Genomic DNA, 26,321 nt, shown 5'->3' with positions numbered 1-26,321 from the left:
GGGTTCCTTCATGAATCACACACCCCATTTTCTCGGCAGAAATGGCACAAACTGCAGTTGACCCAAACAACCACCAGGTGGCTGTTGGAAATTCTGCCACTACTATTTTTGATGTGACTTGACTTACTGCTTCCATGACGCATGAGACAGAGTCAGTCAGTTCCAGGGTTGGGCATGTCATTGTTTGCATTTCCTATTTAGTATAAGAAAGTTATTAGGAAATCATAAAGGCAACAAGGCAGGGGCGCCGGAACGAGTTTCAAAGTGCAGCCCAAAATCGCGTGCGCTGTATTTTCTCTTTCTTGCGCAAACAAAATGTGCCTAAATAGCCTGCGTAATTCTGCTTCATAAAGTTGAACAAACGCATGTGGTAATTTTATAGATGAATAGAAATAGCCTACTGTCATGCAGTTTATAGGGTAGGCCAACTTTGAGTGAACTTACACATGGGAGATTCTTTCTCTAGTCGTAGCTGAGCAGAGTTGGGTGTAACGTGTCATTAATCACGTTACAGTTTCTACAGTGTGCGAGCAAAGATATTCAGAATTCTGGGAGGGTGACAAGAATATTGGCAAAAAAATAGAATTCATCAGAGTAGGCTGTTTGTTACCTTACTACTGGGTGGGAAACAGTGCACAACTAACTAGCTAATGACTAATCTGATGTCAATCACGACACAAACTGATTCCAAAAAAATATGTTAGGCTATAGGCTAGGACTGCCACTGTTTTTAGTGTGAAGAAGAGCATCTAGTAGTCCTATAATTAATTACAGAAGGAACGCAACTCGCAAGTTGTGTGCGTGTCACCATTCAACATTGTGAAGGAGGGTGCACGAGCTGGGCAGCGCTTCCATAAAGGTCTCTTTCAAAATGTCCTGTTACAATTGCAGCTGCTTCCGATTGTTGAATATTTAGAAAGTAGCCGACATGACAGCATTTTTGAGCAAGTGAGAGAGTCAGTTGTTTACCAAGTTTGCTTCTGGTAGTAACTTGGTAATGAACTAAAGCAAGACTTGAGACTTGAAAATGAAGGCAACAAGTGGCGGGAGGCTAGAGTTGGAGGGATATTCTATCCTGTTGCTGTAAATGACGAGCCCAATCGCCTATTTCTCAGTTGTGTAATAAAAGCTGTATCATCATCCAGTGGTCGAAGTTTGCCAGGGCGGATAAGCATAGTTGTAAAGGGCATGAATAAAAAAAGGCAAAAAACCTCCTTTGCCGAACACAAAATTTAAATAAGAATTATATCTTAACGAAACAACTCTAAATATCAGAGTGGGATAGGTTGGGATATTGTAGAAATTTCACTTAAATTGCAACCGCAACATGCCTGCTTGCCGACGTTCAAACGACAACGAAAAATATATCAAAGCACATTTTGCGTTTGAATGTAGCACAAACAAATGTTTAAACAGCTGGACAAATGATTTAGCTAATTGATTATAGCCTGTGCACCAGCAATTGTTGAACATTTACCTGTAGCTACAAGGACATTGACAGTAGCCCAGCCTAACAAGCATTTGTTGCAAAAGACGCAATTAATCATAAATAAATAACGTAATCTGCATCGCTTTATTTAACAAACTGCAAGCAACAAGAGGGTTGAGTTCGCTGCGAGGCCAAACCCAAGAGCAGAGCATCTGATTAGGCAGTCGATATCCTAGGCCTATATGGTAACGAGCTGTGTGCGCCTGGAAAGACGATAGAAGATATGCTTTCTGAATAGCACAAATGTTCTTCCCAATCGTTTCCATAAAATAGGCATAGACAGAAAACTAAGTCTTATAATATTTAGGATGCGCGGGTGAGGGATAAGGCTTTCATGGTGGACCACACACTTTTTCTAGTGTCAGGAACTCTGCACATAGGCTTAGTCCGTCCATAGCCCAGCTCCAGCGAAGACGACTCTGGTCATCCCATCTTACCCTCCCCCCCACTTCCTGTAGCCTACCATTATGAAGACCTGCGGGGAGTAAAACGACTTGTTGCCATTTTGGGACATTTAAGCTTTTTCACGTTAAGCCCCCCTCCCCCACCCCTTTCTTTCACAAGCAGTGGGGGAGCGCGGGGCACAAAGTAACACTTTTTGGCTTTGGCTAAATATTTCTAAAATCATGAGTTTCACTAGTCATATGTTTTAACAAGCAACATACATATCTCTGTTAGAAATGTGCACTGGAAGTTTGTTTGTAGGACCTACTGTTCTTGTACAATTCCACCAAGAGTGGCGATAGGTGAAATATTACAACCTGCCCCATATGGGGGGTTAGTTGTAATACTCATGCAAAAGGCTGTTTTTAATTCAATTAATTCAATAAATGTATCTGAATGTGTATGTATCATAAACAGTCAGATCCTAACTCATGAACTAATAACAGACGTATGTCGAAAATTGACTTTATCAACCCTCTGCAACTAGGAAAAAAGTCCATGTTACATTTACTGTAACCCCGCGTTAGCCTACTTTGTGCCCCGCACTCCCCTGCAGCTTTCTGAAGCGGTGTTTCTGAAGCTAATGTAACAACAAATACCACCTTAACGTGAAACAGCTTAACGTAGCTTAGGCCTATGTCCCAAAACGGCAACAAGTCTTTTTACTCCCCGTATGCGCTCAAAGAACATTTAACGTGTCCCAAAACAGCTATCAATTAAATCACCAAACGTCTTATAAACAAGTCTTGCCAGGAGCAACACCTTGCAAAAAAATGATAACAATAGGCATAGGCCTAATAATGGTTGGAATGGAAAGATGCAATTATGTTTTAAAAACAAATGCTCCCGTTACCCGATTGCAGACCTGTTCTGGAAATACGTGCATTAACCCACTCGACCATCAGACAACGCTAGCTGCTTCGAGTAGGCCTATTGGGTAGGACTGTAACCTACACTGGTTGCTGTGGCACAGCCTTGAGTGACCGAATTCGTTTTCTTTTGACATATGAACGCTGTCATTTTGTTAACATTACTGCAGGGCTCTACACTAACATTTTTTTCCAAGAGCACTTGTGCGCCCAAGTTAAAACATATAGGAGCACAGACAAAAATTTGGGCACACAGTCACTTCTGTACTTAACTTACACATAATCTAACATTACACTGCAGCTAACAGTTAAACATGCCAGTGCACCAATTGTGAATATTAAGAATGACTGACAACATTTAGGCTACAGGAAACAGGATTTTAAAGATCAGTGTCTACTTTATTTTCAGTCTGTTCTATTTTCCTACATTTTGTTAATGTAAAATAATATAATACATTGCCATATTTGCATTTAGCCTGTATATCAAGTATCCTGCCAAATGTAGGCTAATTTATTTATTTGTGAATCCATCTGTAGCTAATCCAAATATGCCCATGGTGTCCTATCTGACTGCATACTGCCTAATACTACTACTAAAACAGTCCATTTTCCACAAAACCCAACATAGGCCATCAAGGATATATATATATTTGTTATCCTTTTTTTAATATCTGCATTGATGGGGGCAGTAGACAAATGTTAGGCCTACTTTCGTTTTGCACTTCAGCTTGTATTCGGTGTAAACAAACAAGCATGCGTGGAAGCCAGGAGTTGTCTATAGCGTTCTACCTTTGAATAAAATGGGAGTATTACGGGAGGCTACTTTTGTACCTGTTCGCTACAGCTATATTTTGCATATTGCAGCCAATATGTCAACTGGGCTAAAAGGCATGTTAGGTTACCTTTCCTTCTCTCACTGCATTCTCATAATCTCCTCCTGTTCCTCCTATATCCGATGAATTCTGTGGATAGAATAACTAATTTCTTCAATCTTTGCATCTTGGCTGGCTAGTCTAACTTTCCGCTTTTTCTGCGCGCTCTTGGATTTGATAGAAGCGACAACTAGCGAGTCACAACGCGAAACTGCTAATGTTGATGGGAGGTGTAGTTTTTATGCTGCATTCGCGACGTGATTCTATGGTTTGCACATGTTTCTCGATGTTGCGGTGTATTGTGTAGACAAACATTGACATGGTTAGAAGTCATTAGCGCCAGTGTGGCCCTAAATATTTTTTGCACTTTCGACGCCATCATTTTACCGCGTAATGCGAAAGTGAAATGGGCGCACTGTAGAGCCCTGCATTACTGTTAAGGAGATGCTGTAGGCAAAGGCTATATTTCAACCTGGTTAGTGTAGTACAAAAAATCAGAACTGTACACGAGGTTTCTGGGCAGCGTATTTATGTTCTGTTAGCAAGCGAACTTCTCATGACTGCCGACAAAGTAGCCTACTGCCAGCTGACAAAGCTCTCATTTTAAAACATTACTGAGAGATAGGCACTGTACAATCAAGAAATCTTGCCACTGAATCCAAAACTGTGTTTGACATTATGTACAAAGCTTATAGGCTACAGTGGACTAGCATGTTGCAGGGGCTGCTAAAAACACAGAGAAACAACACACTGAAAACTCGGCCAACCACAGCCCTTGCTGTCGAACGCTCCGTCTGCATCGACCGCGGAACGCCACAGCGGACTTATGCTGCCCCCGAGCGGCTGCAGTTGTACTTACATTTCACCCAGCTGCGTATATCACCTTGATCGTGAATAAAGTGTCAATTCTTAACTAATACCCACTGTATGAGTCCTAGTGCTACTGGACCATAGTGCAGCATTTGACACTGTTAATCACAATATCTTACTACACAGACTACTGGGTTGGATTTACAGGCATAGTTATCAACTGGCTCAAATCATATCTGCAAGAAAGGAGCTTCTTTGTTGCCCTTGACCTGTGGTGTTCCCCAGGGGTCGATCTTGCGGCCACTATTATTCAACCTCTACTCCCACTTGGATAAATCATCAAAAATGATTTGATTTGATTTCATATCATAGCTATGCAGATGACATACAAATGTATTTAGAGCTCTGTCGCCAAACAACTATGGTCCTCTAGAATCTCTTTGTCAGTGTATATAACTATCAAAGAAAAAACTGAAGTAATTATATTTGGTAAAAAGGAGGAAAGACTTAGGGCTGTATTTTGGGCTCCAGCGCATGGCGTAAAGCTCGTTATTCACCCGCGCAAAGCTTAATTCGGTATTTTGCACGTTTATTTTTTAAACATTGCGACCAGGGGTGTGGCAATTAACAACCTAGGGAGGGGCCTGGTGCGTTGTCTAAAAATCGCTATCGTACACCACCTAAACCTGGTCAGAAGTCAATGGCGAGTTGTTCATATGCTATTTTAAGAGCGCATGTCAACAGTAATATTGGCAGGTGCACGCACCATCCTTCTATCATTCATGAACGCACACCAGCGCACGTCCATGCAAAGCATTACAAATTGCACGATTACAATGGGAAACATAATTAGAATAAAGATATTACGAAATACTGTACATCTCATGAGGAGTAGTTATTCACCATCATTTGCAAATTGGTAATGACGGTTAAAACTGATTAGGGGAGAGGCAAGAGACACGTATGGAGCACAGCTGAAGACGCACCGTCACGAGATATAAGCAACTCCTCTGCAGGATAAATATTGTTTTATTCAGTCATTTGAGCAATATTAGGGTAAGTGTTGCTTTTTCCAGCCTATGTTTTCGATGGTAACCCATAGTGCTGGGCGGTATGACCAAAAATGTATATCACGGTATTTTTCTAAATTCTTACGGTTTCACGGTATATGACGGTATTTTTTTTTCCATGCATAATCAGATGTTCACAGCATTTTCTACAGGTTGAGGGAAGAATTGCTGCAGTACTTTGACTAAGGATGGTCTGTTTTACTGTCATGATGTAGAATAACTCCACACTAGTGGTAATGCAGTTTTGCATGGCCCCAGAAAATGATGCTGTTTATAAAAGAGCCACTCATGATTCTAATGAAGAATCTAATCAGAATGCAAAGACAATTGCAGTCAAAATACAGAACTGTACAGTGCAAATTTCACAAACATCTTGTAGCCTATAAAACCAATACAAAAAGTTGTGCAACTTTATACTTTTTTGAAAATTATACAATTTAAAATGAAACCTCTCTGCTAATATGCTTACTCGGTCAAATAGGCCTATCAGAAACGTGCCTTATTGTTATTGTGTGGTTTACATGACGTTAGTGGTAGGCTAACGTTAACTTCATGTGAATGTGGATGTCATGTTAGCCTGCCATGAGCTTCGGTTCGCTAGGCAAAACATTAACAAAAAAAGTTCGTTTTGGTGCACTGATGACAACTAGCCAGCTTGTATTGCTCAGTGCATGTCTATAACATGCTTTACTTGCTACCTGGATAATTTCAGCGAATATTCTTAAGGTAAGATGAATGATAACCTCATTAAACTTCACTGTGTTTGGTGGGTTGCTAACTAACGACATCACCTACTAGCCAGCTAGTTGCTGTTGAACAATCTCAATAGAATTTTCGTGACGGTAAATCCCTTTCGCTAGCAGTATCCCTTAAGGTTTTTCCTTAACTAAAGAAACAATTTAAGGTATTCTGTGCAACACCCTTAAATAAACCCCTTATCTAAGGATAAATTAAGCCTTAAGGGTCATACTTCAGGGGAAAAACTTCAGGTGTTTTGTGTTTACCCTCACTATGCCTCGCAGTGGCACAATGCGTGCGTGTGAAAAAAGTCCCGCAGCGTTCCAAACGTTGTGTAATCAAATACACCGGTATGGCGGTATATTCAAAATTCATATCATAACGAAAATATACACCGGTATACGGTGTGAAGCGGTATACCGCCCAGCTAACTGTGGAACTTCAGTATAACAGACATAGCCAATTATCTCACCTAGTTGTAGGAAAAAGGCTACGTTCATATTACAAGTGATAGAATGAATGTGTGACTTATGTTTAGTTGATGTTATGACATTTAAAGTTAAGCTTGCCGAACTTAGTGATAGTTAGTCACGGGCAGTTTGACTGTGCCTTTTATTCACAGATTTATTAAGTATAACCCCTTTTCGCTCCCCACTTCTATGCAGCATAGGTTTCCATTATCCAAACAGCTCCCTTTCCCCTAAAAGGGGGCGTGTACATGCAGCACGGTCTAGCTAGATCCAGTGTGGTGTTGTGGTTGTTCTAACGTTACTAGTTGTTGCAACAGCTTACAAACTACAAAGTTTGTTACACCAAAAAGAACGTTAATCTCGCGATAAAAAAATTGACGCCGTTAAAATAGGTTTACTTTAACGCAGTTAATAACGCGTTTAACTGACAGCACTACTTTATTTATATGAGGGTTTCAAGCAACTAGACTAGAGTCTGATTACCTGCTTAGAGTTTGTAAGGTAGAGTTTGGCCGCCAGGTTGACAATCTGCAATTTTACAATGTCTTCCTCTGTGGTGAAGCTCTTCGCCATTTTTCTCAAGACATCCGGGGCAATCTTTGGCACATGTTCACAGTACTCACCAATGAGCCAAAGTATGCTGGCACGTGCCATGGGAACCTGTCAAGCATACAAATAATACATGCACAATCACTTAGTAATGCTGGATTTCTTATGATGTCTCATGAGAAATACTGTATTAGGCAGACATACAGTAAGTCATTTGTATGACAAAAGAGAAATCTGTTCATAAAAATGCTAACATTAAATACCCTCATACACATTATCAAATTCTATAGTTTAGCAGACACGTTTGTCCAAAGCAACAGAATATGACCATTACAACAGCTAAAATAAACAGTAAACAAATTTAAAGAAGTTGTCAAGCCTGCATTAAACAAATTAGTAATAATAACAATGTCGTCAATGCAATATCAAATGTACCGCATAGCAGTACAAAATATGACTGCAGCTCAGTCCTGTACATCTGTTCCGCAAAAATTGCGCAAACAATTTGTCTCCATCTCCTACTCCATCCCCCACTCTTGAAACTTTTGTGTATGCTTGTATGTACATGCCTGTGTGTGTGTGTGTGCGCGTTCATATACAGTCGGCTTATTCGTTTTGTTGTATAGAATAGAAAGAATAGTTAGAATAAAAGAGGTCTTTATTCTGTGATAAATACATTGCCCCAAACTACATTGTGAGCAGTGTATGCTTAACAGTGTTGGGGAAGTTACTTTTAAAAAGTAGTGCTCGTTACTCGTTACTTCTCAAAAAAGTAACCCGTTACTTTACTTAGTTATCCTCTATGGAAAGAAACTTTTACGCTACTCGCTACTTTCTAATGCTACTTTTTATGTTGCTCGCCTTTGGGCAGAACCCAATATCTGTTCCTAAATGTAGGGCCTACATAAAGTTCTACTATGGAGGACATAACAGGTATTTCTTTTGTGCTCTTTATTATAAAAAATGCCACAAACAGAGCACTTGACAAGAAAACATTGGGCTTATAGGCTTCAACACCACCACTAAAGCCCTATGAAACAATATCAAATAACATAGCCTCGATACATCGTGGGCATATAGTTGAACACAAAATATATGAGGGCTTATTTTATAGCCTTATACTCTTTCATTAAACAGGTGCTCCTCCGAAATTTGGTGCAAAGCTAGTGCAAATCGTATCAATAGGCTGGCAGTTGAGTTAATGGCAGTGGACAAAATCAGGGCACAGTGTAGGCTACAACTAACACTTACATTCCTCCCCTTAGTTTCGAGTAATGTGAATACCTCCATCCCTCAGGAGTTAGCGTTGGCTGAGTCTTGCTTGCTATGATTGCTCTTCATTGCCACCAGCTTCTGTCACATACCGTGTGGAGCTATGATTGCACTTCATGCTGCCAGCCTCTGTCATGTAGGCTGCCGTGTGGAGCGTGTGCATATTGCGCAAGCGCACAGCTGAGAAAGCACGTTTAATGAACAGGTATGAGGTATGATTCAAACCAGTTAAGAGCTTTTCAAGAAATTCCCCATTTAGACAATGTAGAGAGGAGAATGTCATGGTTCACAGTATCAAAGGTTGCACATAAGTCAAGTAACATGAAAACTGGTGACTGAGCAGAGGCCTTAACTACAATGCTTCAGTCACAGACAAAAGAATAGATAAAATAATGACCACTGGCAGAATAGTAGGTGTGATGGACAGCAGTAGAGTGGATAGGGTGGGATCCAGAAGGCATGTTGTTGGATGACTTCGCTGAATAAGTAGGAAAAGAGAGAAAAAGACCATTGATGCTACTACAAGGCAAAACCTCTTAAAAATGCTGATCAAACTGGGTACTTATCTTGAGAACTTTTTCAGTGAAAAAATAGTTTTTTTCTACTGTCAGTGGAAGAAAAGTAGATAGCAAACACTGGTAGTTACTAAGATCATTGGCATCTCTGGATTTGCGCCATTTTCTCTCAGCAGCTCACAGTTCTTTTGTACTGTACAGACTAGACTAATACGATACCTGCCATAAACATCACGATGCTAGATACTGAAACGATACTACGGCGAAATCCTAAGATATCTGGAAAAGAAAGGACTCATACCCAATGTTCCCTCTAAGCTGCGCGCGGGCGGCCGCGCAATAGATTTTTCAGACCGCGCACATTTTTCAGACCGCATAAACGATTTTTTTTTTCAGGGGTTAAAAAACTGAGCATCAAAGGCGATGTAGGCTAGGTAATAAACATTTAAAATACTGACATGTCTGACAACCAAGCCGGATGTACGTTAGAATGTTTACATACAAAGTATCCTTTAGGCTATTCCAGGCAGGCCCGATGATGCAAACTTCTGGGTACTCAGATTAGGCAGGCCCTGCTCCAGCAGTTATGCAGTAGGCTACCATTGCGAAAAGGCAGAGCAGATGCCCCAGAAAAAGGTCTGCATAACGTTTAAACATGAGTGGCTAGGCCCCAGCTGTGGCACAACTGGCTGGGGCACCTGCACCGTATGCCGGCGACCCGGGGTCCCATTCACTTCCTGTCACTCTCCACTGTCCTATCATTAAGGGACACCAGGCAAGCGTGACGCTTTTTCTCTACGAAACTCCCCCTCGCTCGGTCTGAAGCTCTTTTCCTTTTCTTTGCATCTTCATGATGAGTCATGAGTGGCTAGATGAAATACTCCAATACTGAAATACTCCACACAAAAGATGGTCCAGGTAGGAAAAAACGTTCAGACATATTTACGAAAGGAGTGGCGTGATCTGCAAATTCTGCTCGGAGGCAAAAGTGAAAGGAGAGTTTGCTCGTGGGAAAACTTGGTCTGAGTGGAAGCTTGATTACCTAAGCTTGATTATCTGACACAGAAAGTCCATGTAGATGCATTGAAAACATTAAGACTTAGACATGGGAACTCTATCGATCAAATTCTCCCCGAAACGAATGAATCCCGAGAGAGACGAATTCTGAGAGCACGATCCGACCCTAAACAAATAAAATTATTAAATCGACAATGTGATGCTAGCAATTAACACCAACATGTCCATGTTATCAGTTGAGGATACACGATCATATGGCACAATGATTGTGCGTTACATTACGTTTTGGAAGCAAACTGATTTCAGTTAAGACAGTTTTTGCTGGAATCATTCAGCTTTCAGGATGCCCTGCAGAAAACATCCTTGATGCCATTACCAAGTTCTACGCAGACCATGCGCTAAACATGAACAAAATGTTAATGTTTACTTCAGATGGTGCTTAAAGGTTGTATCAGCGATTACGCTGAACTTTACTTCTGTTGATGTTCAAACAAAACCGAGAGCTAGCTCGCTACTCCCTCCCATGCAATTGAAAACGCGCATCTCGTCGGTTATTGGTTGGAACACTTTATTTTGCCTTTGAGTGGTTGCCAACACTTGTTGGTAGCAATTGTTTTTGTGTACAGATCTCAGAGCCTAGGCTGCCTACAGAGACATGTTTTTTTGACGGCCTGCTTATGAGGCAGACAGCTAGCGGATCGTTAGGAAAAATCAGATGAATGTGATCATTTATGGGCCTTTTTTGTGTCTGAAATCGCGGATACAAGCCACATAGGCCTATCTCCCTCAATGAAATTCAAATGATATCATGTTTTGTACCCTAGTTTGTTGCAAACCACTCCAGTTATACATTTGTTTATAGGCTACCTTTAGGTAAAATGACACCATGTCAATTTAATAGGCCTATTACTGTACTACTACTATATATATATATATATATATATATATATATATATATATATATATATATATATATATATATATATATATATATATATATATATATCAGTCATAACCAGTGAACCAGTCATGACCTCTCTAAACCTTATTGAAGTTCAACCAAAGATCCTTTAAGTTCAACTAAACTGACTGGTAAAACACCATCATTAAAATGTTCCACAAGTCCAACCATTATAAAGGATACTGAATAAATATCAACCTTTTTAGACATATTGATGCATTTGCTGTTATCTCTTTGAATTCCCTATGGCTAACGCAGGCTCATGGTCATTTTCGGCAGGTCGCGTGGTTGCGAATTGCTCACAGTGCGGAAATACTTATACATACATTGCGCTTTCATCACGTTAGCACCCTATGATTACAGCTCCTTATGTCTCGTCAAAATTCATTGATGAAGGAAGGTTCGCTTTATCCCAGAGAACCATACTCGTTTCACTTAGGCTGGACTAAAACAGAAGAGAAGAACTTTTAACCAAAGTTAACCTGTCGTTCTTTGAACTCTTTGAAAATGAAAAATAACGTTGTAAAAACGTAAAAATATGCAACACTAGTACAGACATACTGTTAGAGGCCCATGGGTGACAGGGTTTAGAACGAGTAGGTTTTGTGGAAAGGACATGCGGTGTTCAGATAAGATGCCAGTGCAGAGGAAAGAGTCTCTGTAACATCATTAACCTCATCATTAACCATCTATCTATAAATTGCAGGAACGTCTGTCTGTGCGTGTGTGTGTCGCATATCTCTCGAACCGTTCGTTTAATTTCAAACTTGGCAGGTGTCTTGCCATTGGCACGAGTAAGTGCAGTGCCAAGTTTGACGTTGTTTGGATAGGAAAGGCAAAGGATATTGTTAAAAATATCAGTAAAAGGAGCACACATTGGCTTTCTCCACTCTACTGTTTCCACTCCCCCTCATACACAGCACTGTAGGCTTGCATATATGTCACATATATGCAAGTTTTCCAATTGATTTCAAACTTGACAGGTGTCTTGCTACGGGCACAAGTGCAGTGGTAAGTTTGACGTTGTTTGGATAAGAAAAGCGAAATATATTGTTAAATATATCGGTAAAAGAAGCACATTGGCTTTCTCCGCTCTACCATAGCCACTCCCCCACTCACACAGCACAACGTAGGACCAGAGGCAGAGAGGGTATGCAGAGTTTTGGCAGCACTGAATGACAGGTTAAGACGCAAGATGTTGGATGATTATCATGTCTGACCTCAACAATAAAGACTCCCTGTATATAGTTTGCTTGCATACAATGATTCCGAGGATAATAAACAGCAATAAAGAGCTTCGAATAGCCCAGGCTACTTTGGACTCAAGACTCTGAATAAACAAACGACAATTCTGACTGCAAGGTCCCAAACTGAAACGAGCGATAGGCTAATGGTCCCGTATTTAACAACATTTCAGAAGACGTGCCACACAACTAGACAACGAGTGGCAGAGAGAGCGACGTTACTTTTGCTACTAAAGACCGTTTTTGAGTCACATATGATGATGCATCTTTCTACAAAATGGTTTGTAATTCAATAGGCTAAACATATAGCCTTACATCAAAGCTTTAGTCTTATGTCATTTCGATCAGCTACAGACAACGAGTGGCAGACAGACCATAATGTCACATGCAAGCCTACCAGAGTCCCCCATCGTTGCAAATTTCCAACGATGATGCATCATTCCACAACATGGTTTGTCTTCAGTATCAGGAAGTTATAGCTTAACAATAATATAGCCTTAACTCAAAACAGCTGTTAGGCTTAATATATCATTCTGATAGAAATGTCACATGCAGCCATGCCTAAATTCTGCTTAGGCCTACTGCACATTAATAATTATAAGTTCATATATTATAATGTAATATTCAGTATTCATTATTTAACGCTTAGTTGGAATGATTTCCCCCATCATCCTATTTTTAAAGCAGGCATAACTGCAGGCATGTAATTGGGCTACAGGTTTTCTACAGGAATGGCATGTTTGAACGGACACTGCACTAGTTAATCAAGTGACAAGAATGAGCTGATGTTACCAAGGTGGTTAAATGGTTGCTTTAGAGGCTTCTGATATTACGCCAGAACACTGCAGCTAGACTATCCAGGAGAAGTACAGAGAATCTAATAAAGTATTGATCAGATATGTGTAATGGATTAACTGTAAGCTTCTCTGTAGTATGGTTATGTAGCAGAATTACATCAAGATCCTTAGCAGCTTTGTGAGTATGAGGACTATGAACACGTGTGTGAGAATGTGGTATAACCAACATAGAACAAAATTAATTATTTATGCTCAATAATATGAACACATCAATTAGTCAAAACATATCAAATATGTTCAAATTTATCATATACCATAATTATTATTATCATAATATTATGTTTTTTAGTGATAACACAATCAATCAACCAATGAAATATGAAGAGATGTTATCTTACCGTGATGTTGTCAAAGAGTTTGGCCATGTGTTTGATGATATCACTGTGTTGTGTGGGCTGTGTCTGCAAAAGCTTCTTAATCACCACCACACTCTCTGCCACCACCGTTTCTGCAGGAGGACAAACACATCAGTGTATAATTGCATTATTACATATTCAACAATTAAAACGTGATCAGCCTACATAAGTTATCTCACTGTTGAAACCACACTATCCCATACTGCAACTGAGACCACCTTATGGTTCATTAACCAAACACAATTCAACTGTGTGGTATGTTATTAAACATGCCTTGCCTAAATTGTTATGTTTATACAGTACATTGATATAGTCCAATCATATGATATAGATAAACAGAGACAGATATAAAGCTAGATAGATGACCTAAGCTAGATAGATGACCTAAGACCTTATATATTGTTCTTTACAGACCACTTCCAGTGAAAAAAGTTACTAACTTTGTTAACATGTCTATATGTTGTCTGTATATGTTACAACACATCATGGTCATTCAATGAGAACCATCAGCTAAGTGTCCTCACACATCTGCTGCTGGAAGAGGGAATCATCAGCAAGTTGTGTCTCGCATGTCCGCATCTGACAATGAGAGCTAATAGCACAATAACGCTGGTGCTGGTGACATCCAGCTTGTAAAAGAGGGCGAAGGTATTGCCTGGAGCCCAGTTCATGCTTAAACATATCTGTTCCATTGAAACTCCTTTCCAGGCTACCAAAGAGGCAGATCATGGTTTCTCAGTCTTCCGTAGAGGGTGTGTTTGATCGGTTTAAGCATGATCGCTGTGCTTACTGGAGTCCTTTGACAGATTCTAAACAAAATAAGGTATTTGGGTCTCCAAAAGACTGTCTTGGGATGTAATTTTTACAGACAAGCTGACAGCTCCCATTGTTGTTCCCGTCAACTCCCGTCAATTCCTTCCGGTCAACTCCTGTCAGATTTTGCCAGACTTAGTAACAGTAACAAGATTTAGCGAAGGTGTTCCTATTTCACAGCAAAAAAGTACCCCCTTTAATGTAGCTGGGCGACCATAGCAACACAGAAGGAAACTACCATGGCGTCATTAACGTGGGACACAGTAATAACAATCTTAACAATAACAAAGGAAATCAAAGGGAGTTTGTTTCTGATTCCTGGTATGTGGCCGTTTATGCCAATGTCAATTTTAATCCATGAGAAAGCGTTTGTTAATTGATAAGATGATTGCACGCTCATCTTTTCAAACTGCAAAAGGTTATTCCATTTTCAGAGTGCCAAATTAAATTAACGAATGCACCTGTAAATAATAACATAACATAATAACATAAAAATTCCATACGGTTCCCCAGACATGAGCAGAAATGTAAAGTGCTTACTATGGCGCTAACAACTATTTAATTTGATTGAACTACAATAGATTGAACTGATCATATAAAAAAATCAAGCAATAAAGACTAGTGCCACATATAGACCACTGAAGCAGAAATATGAAGACATATTTTAAGTCCCTCACCATCTCTATTGGACAAGAGTAGCACCAAGCCATTTAGACAGGTATCCGTCACCTCCGTGATGTTGGTGGCACAGCGACCAATAGCCTGAACAGTAGCTGCAGCAAATACTTTATCTTGACTCTTCACATATGTCTGGAAACACGAACATCAAGAAAGACACAGATGCATACAAATACACAAGCAAGGATAAAATGAGAACACATGGGCATAAGTTTGTTGGCATATTTATACTAACTGGTACATACTTGTTGCTCGTTGCCAGAATGGGCTGTAAAGTGGGAGCCACATTAAACAGTCAGGACCATAATAAGTATTTGAACAGTAATACAGCTTTTGCAATTTTGCCTCTGTTCACCACCATAATGAATGAAAAATATTGCTTACTTGTGACAATGGTTTCTAAGGAAAGAAGCTTTCAAAACTGCATTATGTTGTCTCTGTACTTGTATTCTGCACGACAATATAGTTGAATCTAATCTAATTTAAAGAAGCTTTCAACGCACCATGTCATGAATGTTAGCTCACATTATTGGAAATGGTAAAAGACTACATATGGATTTTCTGTGTATTTATCATATAAGACATGACCAGGATCTGTGATGAGGGTCCAGTTTGGTATCTTGCGTTAATTACAGGCGAAACCAGTCGCTTTGATCAAATTTACTAAATTAAGTTATTGTACAGCCATACACTAAGCTTTCCAACGATATGTATATCGAGGGTATTGCAAAAAGTATCGCTAAGATAACCACATCCAAAGTTGGCATGGTTATCCTGTCACAATACGCCAGAAGAGGAGAAAATCCCCTTTTTAAGTAAATTGTCACGTGTGATAGTGTGAGGGAAGGGAGGGAAAGTAATCTCATCGCCACCTACTGGTTGTGTTCCTAGAGTTTAGCGGAGTGGATGGGATTTTTTTTTTAGAAAAAATATATCTCGGTGCACATTGGGATCTTAATTTAATGCTTTCCATATGTTAGGCACTGGGGTCACCTCTATTGCTTCTAATGGTCATCCCTTATTTTTAGGATCAGTTGAATTGTTTTGAGTTTTTGTCTTAACATGGTGATAACGAACTACAGTTGCATGTGACGTCAAAGGTTTGGGCGCTTAATCTCTAACTGATCAATATGGCAATTTGCTTAACTGGCTTAACATATTTTTGTAATAACCGAGCGTGATGTAAACCGTGTGGTGATTATCTTTATGTCTGGATAACTGGTGTTGTGCTTCTACTCACATAAAGAGCTGGCAGTAAGTGTTAAGTGTCAATGCTAACCAGGCTAATAAACAAACCATGCTACTGTAAGTAACGTCGAAGGGTAAAGTCACGTGACGTCTTTTGTAGTCCGTTAATGAAACAAAAGGAGCAATTTCGATTTTTTAAAATAAGGCAAAATAGGGCCTGACATTTTCACAGTTTGAAATGAAATACACACTGAAAAATATTTTTGGTGGATAACTTCGCTGATTTGGCTTCACAATGTTTTTTTAAAATTAGGTCTATGGGACTTAACATTGGAGCTGCTCTTCGATAGGAACGCAACCACTTGGGGCGCTGGTTTTCACTTTCCCTCCCTATAGAATATAATTAATGTATTTCGAGGGAAGTAAGAGGAGAGGAAGTTCTGTGTACACAGATTGTGTATAGCCTAGCCTACTTTTAAAATGCGCTAGCCTACTTCAATGGAAAAACTTCTCCTGGTCCCTAAAATGACGCCAGGATATTTCTAAAAGTTTGTGCTTTTGACCGTTCGTGCCCTGAAAAGCAAGTCTTTCACATTCATATTCGGTTACATCTGCCAAGAACAATATAGAGCTGACACATTGAGTAACGAGTAATGAGTAGCCTAATGAGTAAATTAACTCTACCGTTTACCCTACGGTAAAACCTTATAGCGGCGTGGACAAAGGGAATGACTGCTAATGTGTTTAATCTTCCCCTAAATAAAGTAAGGGTTTAACAGTCAAAACGTACGTTTATCCGTGAAATTTGTTCACAATATGAAAGTGTAGACTGTATACAGTCGAATTATGCGAAAAAAGTGAAATTCAACATTTTAACCTGTACGTTTGTTTATCGTGGATTTTCTCAAAATAGCACCGTGCGCAAAACGACTGGTTTCGCCTTGCAGGGTCACATATGTTTACATACAGTGACTGAATTTTGACCTTTGACTAACAAAATCAAATCAGTCCTAGTACTTCAAGTCCAAGTAAACATTAGAACTAAATTTGAAGCATGTGACTAAAGTTATCATTGAGATATAGTCAGGGTAGGAATTTCACGGCGGCCACGACGGCCATGGCCGTCGTTGCCTCTTGCGTTGGCCGTGAGGCCCCTTTGAAAATCAGAGGTGTACAGGCCAAGGTGGCCTTGGTGCCCTTCTTTCAATATTCTGCTTTGCGTCCTACCAATAGCGATTTTTATTTAGCCTGTGGCCTGTCAAAATAATCTTAGCATTCACAGCGCAAATTAATTTAGTCTTTTACGCAGTGGAGACAGTGACAGCGCCAAGAAAGAAAGTCGTCCAAATTCACCCATTCATCTCAGTTGAACTACTCGCGAAGTAGCCTATTCATCACACAGACATCACAAGTATCACATGAAAGAGCTTTTTCTCAGCTTTTAAACAATGTTACCCGATAACAGCTGAGTTGAACGGTTCGCGAGAAAAGTAAATAATATAATTCAATTTAATCATACATTCTACTGAAGGTTTTGCGTCCCATGATCTCCCAACCCATTCATCTCGGTGGAATACTTCTTTTAACACACAACAAACCAATATCAGAATAAACAGCATAGCTTACTGAACACAAAGGTGTAAGCAGTCCCCTGTACAGTTAGCCGTTCCAGAGTAATCCAGTTTGAATTTGCAGTAAATTTCGACATGCATGGATGTCTCCAAATTTGGGCTTTAAGTTTTACTATGTGTTTAAATTGTTCCACATGATTTCATAATCAAATACAAAACAAATGTTAAAAATATCGCCTAGATATTGGTAAATCAGAGGACAGCTGACAGTTTGTGAAAGTAGCCTTAGCCTAATGAGCACAAAATGCTAAGCATGCATCTAGGCTATTTGAGTTTCTTAAAGCTGAGCTGTGGTTAAATTGTTCAATACATGATTTTATAACAGGCCAAACATAAAATAAATGTTATTTATAGCCTAGATACCTGTAAATATTAGATGATCAGATGATTTACAGTTCTTTGTAATATGTCATGTTTCATGTTTTTGTAATATGTCATGTTTCATGTTTTTGTAATGTTTCATACAGTGATGCAGGTCTACTGCAGTGAATAGGCTAAATAAAACTTTGATCATTTTTATAGCCTACTACTGTATAGTTTACTTTAGCCTTGGTGCCCTCCACCAAATATGCCCAACTGAAGGCCAAGTGGCCTTGCCCCCAGAATGGTGAAATTCCAAGCCTGGATATAGTGTTTAATGTAGTCCAGTAAGATAAATTCTATTACCCTTAATGGTCATCTCAACTATTTGGTAGAGGATCATAAAATAGAAATGGGGGGTTCACTGTTCAAATAATGGCCATAATAATCTATGATATGACCTAATATGCTGAGGAAATAAATTCAATAGTGCTTCGGGAAGAAGTTTTTTCACATACAAGGCATTTCAGGCCACAGATATAACCTAGGGGACACAATGAAAATAAATTAACACTCCCCTCAATGTCAACACTATTTCTTTGCATTGATGTGCGACTTCAGAGTTGACGAACTCTGGTGATATGCAAATTCCTTGCTGCAGACATTGAAGAGGACTTCATTTTAATCAATACTTTATTTTTATCAACACCATCAGGATGTTTTTTAAAAGTAATGTTCCAATCAATGATCTAGGCAGCATATTTTCTTCTCTCTCCTTCATTTTACAGTCTAATGGTTACTGCTGGAACGGCTCAGAGTCAAAGGTCATACGGAATCGATTAATCTGCACTATATTTTTTAATCAGTTATTTTTTCTCAAATTAATTAATTGAAATTAATCAGTTATTTTGACAGCCCTACATATACACATTTATTAATAGCATATATATGTATGTATGCTATTACAGCTGAGTAGATCTGAAAAAGACATTTCTTTTCTTTTCTGGGCGTGACCTACAAAGGAATAAGAAAGACCAAAGCGACTGCAAAACTAAGTTGGATGGTCCAGAAAAAGACATTAGGAGACATTAGGAGATACCTGGAATTCCCTGAGGATTGTTGAAATGTTTGCTTCATTGGCCAGGTTGGTTAAAATCTCCAGCTAACAAAATGGAAGAAATTAAGTCATGGTTAAAACAAAATTTAATCAGTACAGTATAATAATTCAGGACAGACAGACAGACAGACAGATAGATATAGATATATATATATATATATATATATATATATATATAGAAAGATAGATAGATAGAAAGATAGATAGATAGATAGAAAGATAGATAGATACTTTATTGATCCCCAAGGGGAAATTCAAGAAACATTGCCATACAACTCACTAATGTTAAAAAATGTTCCTCCACTCACTTACATGCCTGCTGACACAAATCATAATGTCCGAAAAATGTGTAAATAACAGGATTAACATTAAAAAAAAACCCTGAATCACATAAGTAATTGCACACACTTTAGGACAACTATGACAATTTAGTTTTATTGCACTACATTGCAACTATGACAGTTTCAATTTAGTGCAATACACCTGTTCGCCAAAACACTTATATGACATCATGTTAAAAATCTGCAACTTAGCCTACTATGACATGGCAACAATTCCACTATAATTATTGTTACTTCGGTGACAATAAAATCAAACAATGTATAAGTATAAATACACTTTTGATTCCTCTTTATAAGTATATAAGGCCCTATGTCCAAAATCCTGAACCACCCCTTTAATTCCAAGGTATTCAGACCCTTTGATATGACTCTTCCAATTGGTGCATCCATCCTACGTCTGGGAAAATCCCTATCTTAAGAGTTTTAGACCATGCTATAGGCTAACCAGCTACGGCGTAACTCACAAGCATACAACATATCATTTCGAGTAATAAAACAAACAGAAAATCCCAAAAAAGACAAAGGTACAAGACAGTACATATTTTCATTTCCAAACAAAGGACCTACTCATCCTATAGACCACCGCGCCTCACTGAATATATAAAGTCCAAGGCACAACCGCGAACAACAACTTGATGACATGAGCCCCTTTTCCTCCAAATAGTGATTTGTAGTGAATATGCAGTTAATAGCAGTTATTTCAGTAGTAATCGTGTAAATTATTATTATTATAGTGTTTTGTATAATTTTATATTTATCATCGTATATTTTGTACCGCGCGTGTGTGAAAGCGGTTAACGTTAACATTAGCAACATGGTGCAGTGCTTCGTACCCGACTGCCATCACCGCTCAGTCTGTCGGTCTGATGTATGGACCGGTGCATGGTCTGCTCTTGGACCACCATCATATTCAGTTTATTAACTTGCCATGAAGTATTACACAATGTTAATTAAATTCATGAAGAAGTATGATTGATATGACTCATACAGTATGACGGCTACAGCAGACTAGCTAAAGTTAACTAATGTTAGCTAGCATTACCAGCCTCCCTGTAAAACTCACCACAACTTTGTAGGTCTTGTCCCTCATGCTGGCCCTTACAAAACCCACAAGCTGACTCTCGGACACACTACACTCAATAATGTGATCCGATTTAAAGTGGTTTTCACCCCTTTGGACACTCTTGTTCTCGTCCTTGAACAGGGAAATGTTGCCTCGGGGGCATGGATGGCCAAACCGCTAACCTGCAGTGCCTACAAAACGAGCTAAATGGGCTATCAGCTAGTTCAAAAGTTTAAGTACTTAATGAAGATATACAGGGGTCTTTCTACCTCGACTAATTCGATGTTGCCATGAATTCAACAGTTCATGTTCATAGAAACAACAAGGTCACTAAAACATAATATATTTCATATTGCAGCATGTAGCCTCATTTGCTGCCTGGCTAGTTTTACAATGAAATGCAATGTCTGAAAGGCTAATGGTTAGCCCAGTGGTTTTCAAAGTGGGGGCCGCAAGGGGGTGCCACGGGGGCCTCAGCAAGTTGGAAGGAAAAATAAAAGCAACAAAAAAAAACATTTGAAAAATGTAAAATATACCTTTTACTATGATGGTTTTTATACAATGCCATTATAATAATGTGAGGCATATCGGAACATTATATTTCCCATGATAATGACTGGGAATAATAGTAGAGTGATAGCTCTCATAACAGAAAGCCCCACATACAATTTTTACACTGTATGCTCCATAGCGAAGTGCTTGTGGCTAAAATAATTATTAGGAATAGCTTAATGTATTTTTACATTTGCCGTAGTATTATTGATGGGTTTAATAACACATCAAGGGGGTCCTTGGCCAGAACCTAGTGGTGTTTGGGGGGCCTTGTCGTGAGACGTTCTGTCTCACGAAAGGAGCACACACACCTGAGAAAGACTCCAGATGTCAGTTTCTTGGTTCTGAATGTAGGCTAACAACTGAAGTAGGCCTAGTCTGGTGCCCTCTTCCTATGTCATGCTTTTGACTTCGAGTTTTGACAATGAGCAGCAGGAACAAATTGAACCCACGTAAACGACAATATAGGCTATCGGCCTGCTATCTGTCAGTCAAGTCAAAGAATGAACGTACCTTCAGTATCTTTATATGTGTGGCATCTGTAGAGCGGACATAGAAACTCTTCATGTAGGGTTCAAACATGCTCTGTGGGTAAAAGGATGCACGCAGGAAACATGACATATCTTCATATTAAAATAGACATTCCTCTGACTTGTAAAGTACTTTTACTTTACCTTCTTCTGGATTGACATAGTGGCAATGTTCTGCAACACAATATACTGAACTTCCCTGATTAAAAAGAAGGGAGACATATTAGAGATGTGTTTTGGCATTAGTACTTGTGTGAACTACAGTAGTGTTAAATGACAAAAACAGGTTTCTTGAATCAAGAATAAGGTGGTGTTATTCTCATAATCCTGGGTGCAATAGTACATGAGGCTGTGTGAAGGAGATGGCAAGGGATATGGATTACCGGTGGCTCCTCAGCAATCGCACCAGTGACTTGGTAACAATGCTCACTTCATGTTTAGGGGCCAGATGCCAATAGAGCTGGGCAACAGACATCACCACCTTAAAGAAAAGGGAAAAAAAACACAAATAAAATAAAAAGAGGGTAAGATTAAAAAATACAGGAATAACATGGATAATGCCATAATGTAACATGGATAATGCCATAATGTAACATGGAACATTTCATTGAGCACTTTAAAAATATTCAGATGTGTCTGTATAACAACATATTCAGAGCCCTTTCCATGTACCTTTGTTTGTGTTCTGGTAGTCTCAGTATTGCAGAATGCATTAAGTACAAACTGTTCCAAGATTCTACATTACAACTTTGTGTTCAAACAAAACATGTGTTACCACAAAAAAAAATCCTGATCTCAGTTTACACACTTTTTACACAGATATGCCTTTATAACGCCCAAACATCACACTGGGGATTTAATATGCACACACCTCTTCACACATGTAGTAATCATCCCAAATGTATTCAACATAGCCATGAACACATAGTAAACTGTAATGACGCAAAAGTAGCGCTATAAAATATGATTAAAGAGTCCACCTGTCTCAGAGACAGATGGTTCCGTTTACTGAAATAAGGCATAACATTTTTGTAGTATGATGGCCAAAATCATGAGGTGGAGGAGGACAAGTTGCAAATATCTTTAAATTCACTACATTAACATTTACAGTCATTTTTATATCAGATTTGTTTAACATTTCAAAATAGGGTAACACTTTATTTTAAGGGGTCCTTGTTCCAGTGTATCTACATAATGAAGTACAGTGTAACAACGTATGTGACAATATGTAATACGCTGTAAGACATTACCGGAACACAAAGCCAGGCAATTTGCTTCAGGTCTTCAGATACAGGTCTTGTTGAAACCTGTACAATGGTTCAAAGTTTACAATATTTTGGTTTGTCTGTAGGGACCCTCACCACACTACCACAACGCAAAAAATAAAATCTAACCATGTGTTCATCTCATATTAAGATAAAAAAATCTATTTGGGGGGGGTTTCCGGTAACGTCATGTGCGAGTAAGACGTGGTTTAGTGAGCTCCTGGATTTTTTATAAATAATTTAAGCAAAACGAATAATACCCAGTTAAATTAAGACACTACAGTGTAAATTATTGCATATGGTTCAAACTAGTTGGCGACAAATTTATAGCTATGCCGAAAACCAAAAAGCCAGTAGAACAAACTCAGCCACCAAGTCCTAGCTCATCGGTTGATGCTGGCGATCACGAGGAGGCTAATCAACATGCTAGCAACGCTGTTCTGGCTGGAATAATGGCATTACAGACGGAGATTTGCAAATCCAAAACTGAAATTGGGGAGATGATTGACCAGAGATTTAAACAGTTCTCCATGTCCATAAGGAGTGAGCTGACTGCTCTAAAGAACGACACTAATAACGCTATTTCTGCCGTGAAAGAAACAGCCTCCGAACAGGCTACTACTCCAGCTGAACTGGAACGTGGTGCCTCACAACAAGAGGTGCAACAGTTAGTGAAATCAGTGTCACAGCTCAATGAAAAATGCATGGACTTGGAAAGCCGAAGCAGGAGACAGAATCTGCGGATCTTGAACATCAAAGAGGGTGAGGAAAAGGGACAGAGCTCTAGGGATTTTTTGCCAAAATGTTATAAAGCGCTCTTTCACTAGATGATCTCCCAAAGATTGACTGTGCTCACAGATCTAATGCTACCCAGAGAGGTGCACAGAACAACCCGCATTCAGCATCAAACTGCACTACTTCCAGGAATGGGAGGTCATCATGCGTAAGGCTGCACAACTAAAGACCATTACCTACAACCAGCAAAAGGTTCTAATATTCCCCGATCTTTCACCTGAAATTGTAAAACAACGTGCCCGCTTTAACAGAGACAAAGAAGTCCTGCGGGACCGTCAGGACGTTCGATATGGATTTCAATATCCAGCAAAGCTGCGGATTACTTACAACAGCAATGAAAAGCGGTTCACAGACCCGGATAAAGCAATTGCATACGTGGAATGACACTGCGACACTGGTAACGTTTCCCCAATGTTTAACCAGGCATGGTTTATAGTTATCATACTGTTTCTTAAGGATTTACTATATGTGGGTTTATGGGATGTGGGGAGGGTGGTTATGGGTTTTAGGGGAAATGGATGGGTAAATAAGGGTTTTGTCTGCTTTTGTGCTGATGTGGGATTATGCAGGTTGGGTGGGAGTGTCTGACTTTTGGTCACCGTGAGTTCTGTACAGGATAACATAAGTCTAGATAATAGGAGGAAGGGGCCTTTACGTCTTGGAGTGTCAAGGGCCTGAACCATCCTGTTAAAGGATAATTCCAGTTAGGGGTGGGCGATATGGACAAAAAATAATATCTCGATATTTTTGGTGATTTTGACAATAACTATAATTAGTCGATATCCTTTAAAAAAAATGGTAAAAGTCTGAGTTACTTTACAGCTTATTATTACAGCTTATTATTTATGAATAGCATCAATACAATAATAACCAATAACCTAACCTGTGACTTTTAAACCAAATCAACCAAATGCATTGTAACTATGACACATTTCCAATTTTGCCCCCTCTTGTGTGTGTGGAACATGGTCTAGCCAGCTACATTAGAGAAGATGACTAGGCCTAACAGTTTCTCAAGAGAAAGTCTACAGCTGAAGTTCCTTTCAAAAACCTTTACCTAGGATTCACTGTAAAACTAAGCAGACCAACAGAGTACATCTCAGTTATTCCCTTCGATGTTTTGTTTAAGAGAAATCATGTAGGCTAGCATTCCAAGTTACAGAATAGAAACTAATGCGTTAGCTTATGGCTAATGTATATGAGAATGATGCTAACGGTTAGCATAATCGATACACGTAGATATTTAGAGCGAACTTTAGTCCATTTACAAAAGGGTTACATGAGAAGAGTTCTTTGTTTACAACTGACTACTAAAATACTCAAAGGCAAATGTTTTCTCTCCATATAATACCATGTAGGAAAAAAGGACTCGCTCATCAATGCTACGTGAACAGAAGTAGCTGCACAAAATCCCTTGTAGGCTACGTCTTGATCTCGCTACACAAAATAAACATTAGACCTGCGTGTGACAACGTGGACCCACTAGGGATCATGTGACACTTGCTCTGCTGCAACAGGGCTTCTCTTGCATACACCTCCTGGATTTCTTGAATGTATGGGGTTTCAATGCGTGATTTCGTGTTTTTCCCCCATAAGTAATTTAAATACTCGATAATGTAAATTTGCACATCGTTAAAACAACAATCACTATATTATCGCAGACGATATATCGCCCACCCCTAATTCCAGTATTTAGCACTTTGAGCCCCTTTTCTGGTTTGTTTTGGATGAACTAGAGTGATGGACACCGAAATGTTGATGTTCCAAAACAAGTAGCGTAGCACCTTATCTGTTACCATTGATGATACTTCCTCAAATGTAGATGTAATGTATTTCCAAATCTAAGCCCATCTTATGCGGAATGTTGCCTAATAGGTCTAAACTAATAGATAAAACAGGCACCTTCAGAATGTGTAAGACACACACCAGCCAAGGCAAGTCTAACCTTCTAATAGCGGACAGAACAACTCTTTTCTTTAATTAATTGTGTAAGCTCTAGACAGCCTTTACCACTTACAAAGTCAAGGGGCAGCATGTCTTTTTCTAACATTCCGCATATCTTTTGGGTAATACCAGAGAATGTCTAATAAGGGGAGAACTGCCACTCTCGGAAAACTTCCGGTTTCTGAACTGGTTGCAGTTCCTCCTGTGGTTCCACATGAGGGCACTCGTCCACGAGTGCAGAATGCATGGAGGTCTATGGAGCGGTACCCCTCAAAATCCACTTTTCTCGGGTTATGTTTTTTCAAGTAATTTGAATATTGTATTCGAAAGGGGCAAAGAAAACACACTTGGTTGAGTATTATATTTTTTAAAGTCACTTAATTGTTCTAAAAAGCCTTTCAAACGTGTCAATGATGTCATTCATTAGCACAACGACCCAACCTGTAAGAAATCAAAAGGACATAAGTACTCGTTCATTCAACTTTTGACCTATAACCCATGTTGAAGTTATACAAACTACAATCAAATCTGAGATGTCAACGACAATCAGGTAAAAGAGACAAATTTAGCC

General features: G+C 39.2%; 1 protein-coding gene across 2 annotated transcripts in view; it reads right to left on the bottom strand.

Moving 5' to 3' along the window:
* The window catches only part of ap3b1a (adaptor related protein complex 3 subunit beta 1a), a gene marked incomplete in the record, with an annotated part of 120,572 nt that overhangs the window by 48,016 nt on the left and 46,235 nt on the right, over positions 1 to 26,321 (bottom strand). For both annotated transcript variants that reach the window (XM_048258801.1, XM_048258802.1), the window contains 7 exon segments: positions 7,246 to 7,422; positions 13,516 to 13,625; positions 15,024 to 15,156; positions 19,243 to 19,305; positions 21,730 to 21,801; positions 21,891 to 21,945; positions 22,130 to 22,227. In XM_048258801.1, coding sequence (XP_048114758.1) covers positions 7,246 to 7,422; positions 13,516 to 13,625; positions 15,024 to 15,156; positions 19,243 to 19,305; positions 21,730 to 21,801; positions 21,891 to 21,945; positions 22,130 to 22,227 — 708 coding nt within the window.

This window comes from Alosa alosa, chromosome 12 (assembly GCF_017589495.1).
Source record: "Alosa alosa isolate M-15738 ecotype Scorff River chromosome 12, AALO_Geno_1.1, whole genome shotgun sequence".
In the NCBI taxonomy this organism is placed as follows: Eukaryota; Metazoa; Chordata; class Actinopteri; order Clupeiformes; family Clupeidae; genus Alosa; species Alosa alosa.
The sequence above is the reverse complement of the archived record's forward strand: the minus strand, read 5'-3'. Positions and strand labels throughout refer to the sequence as shown.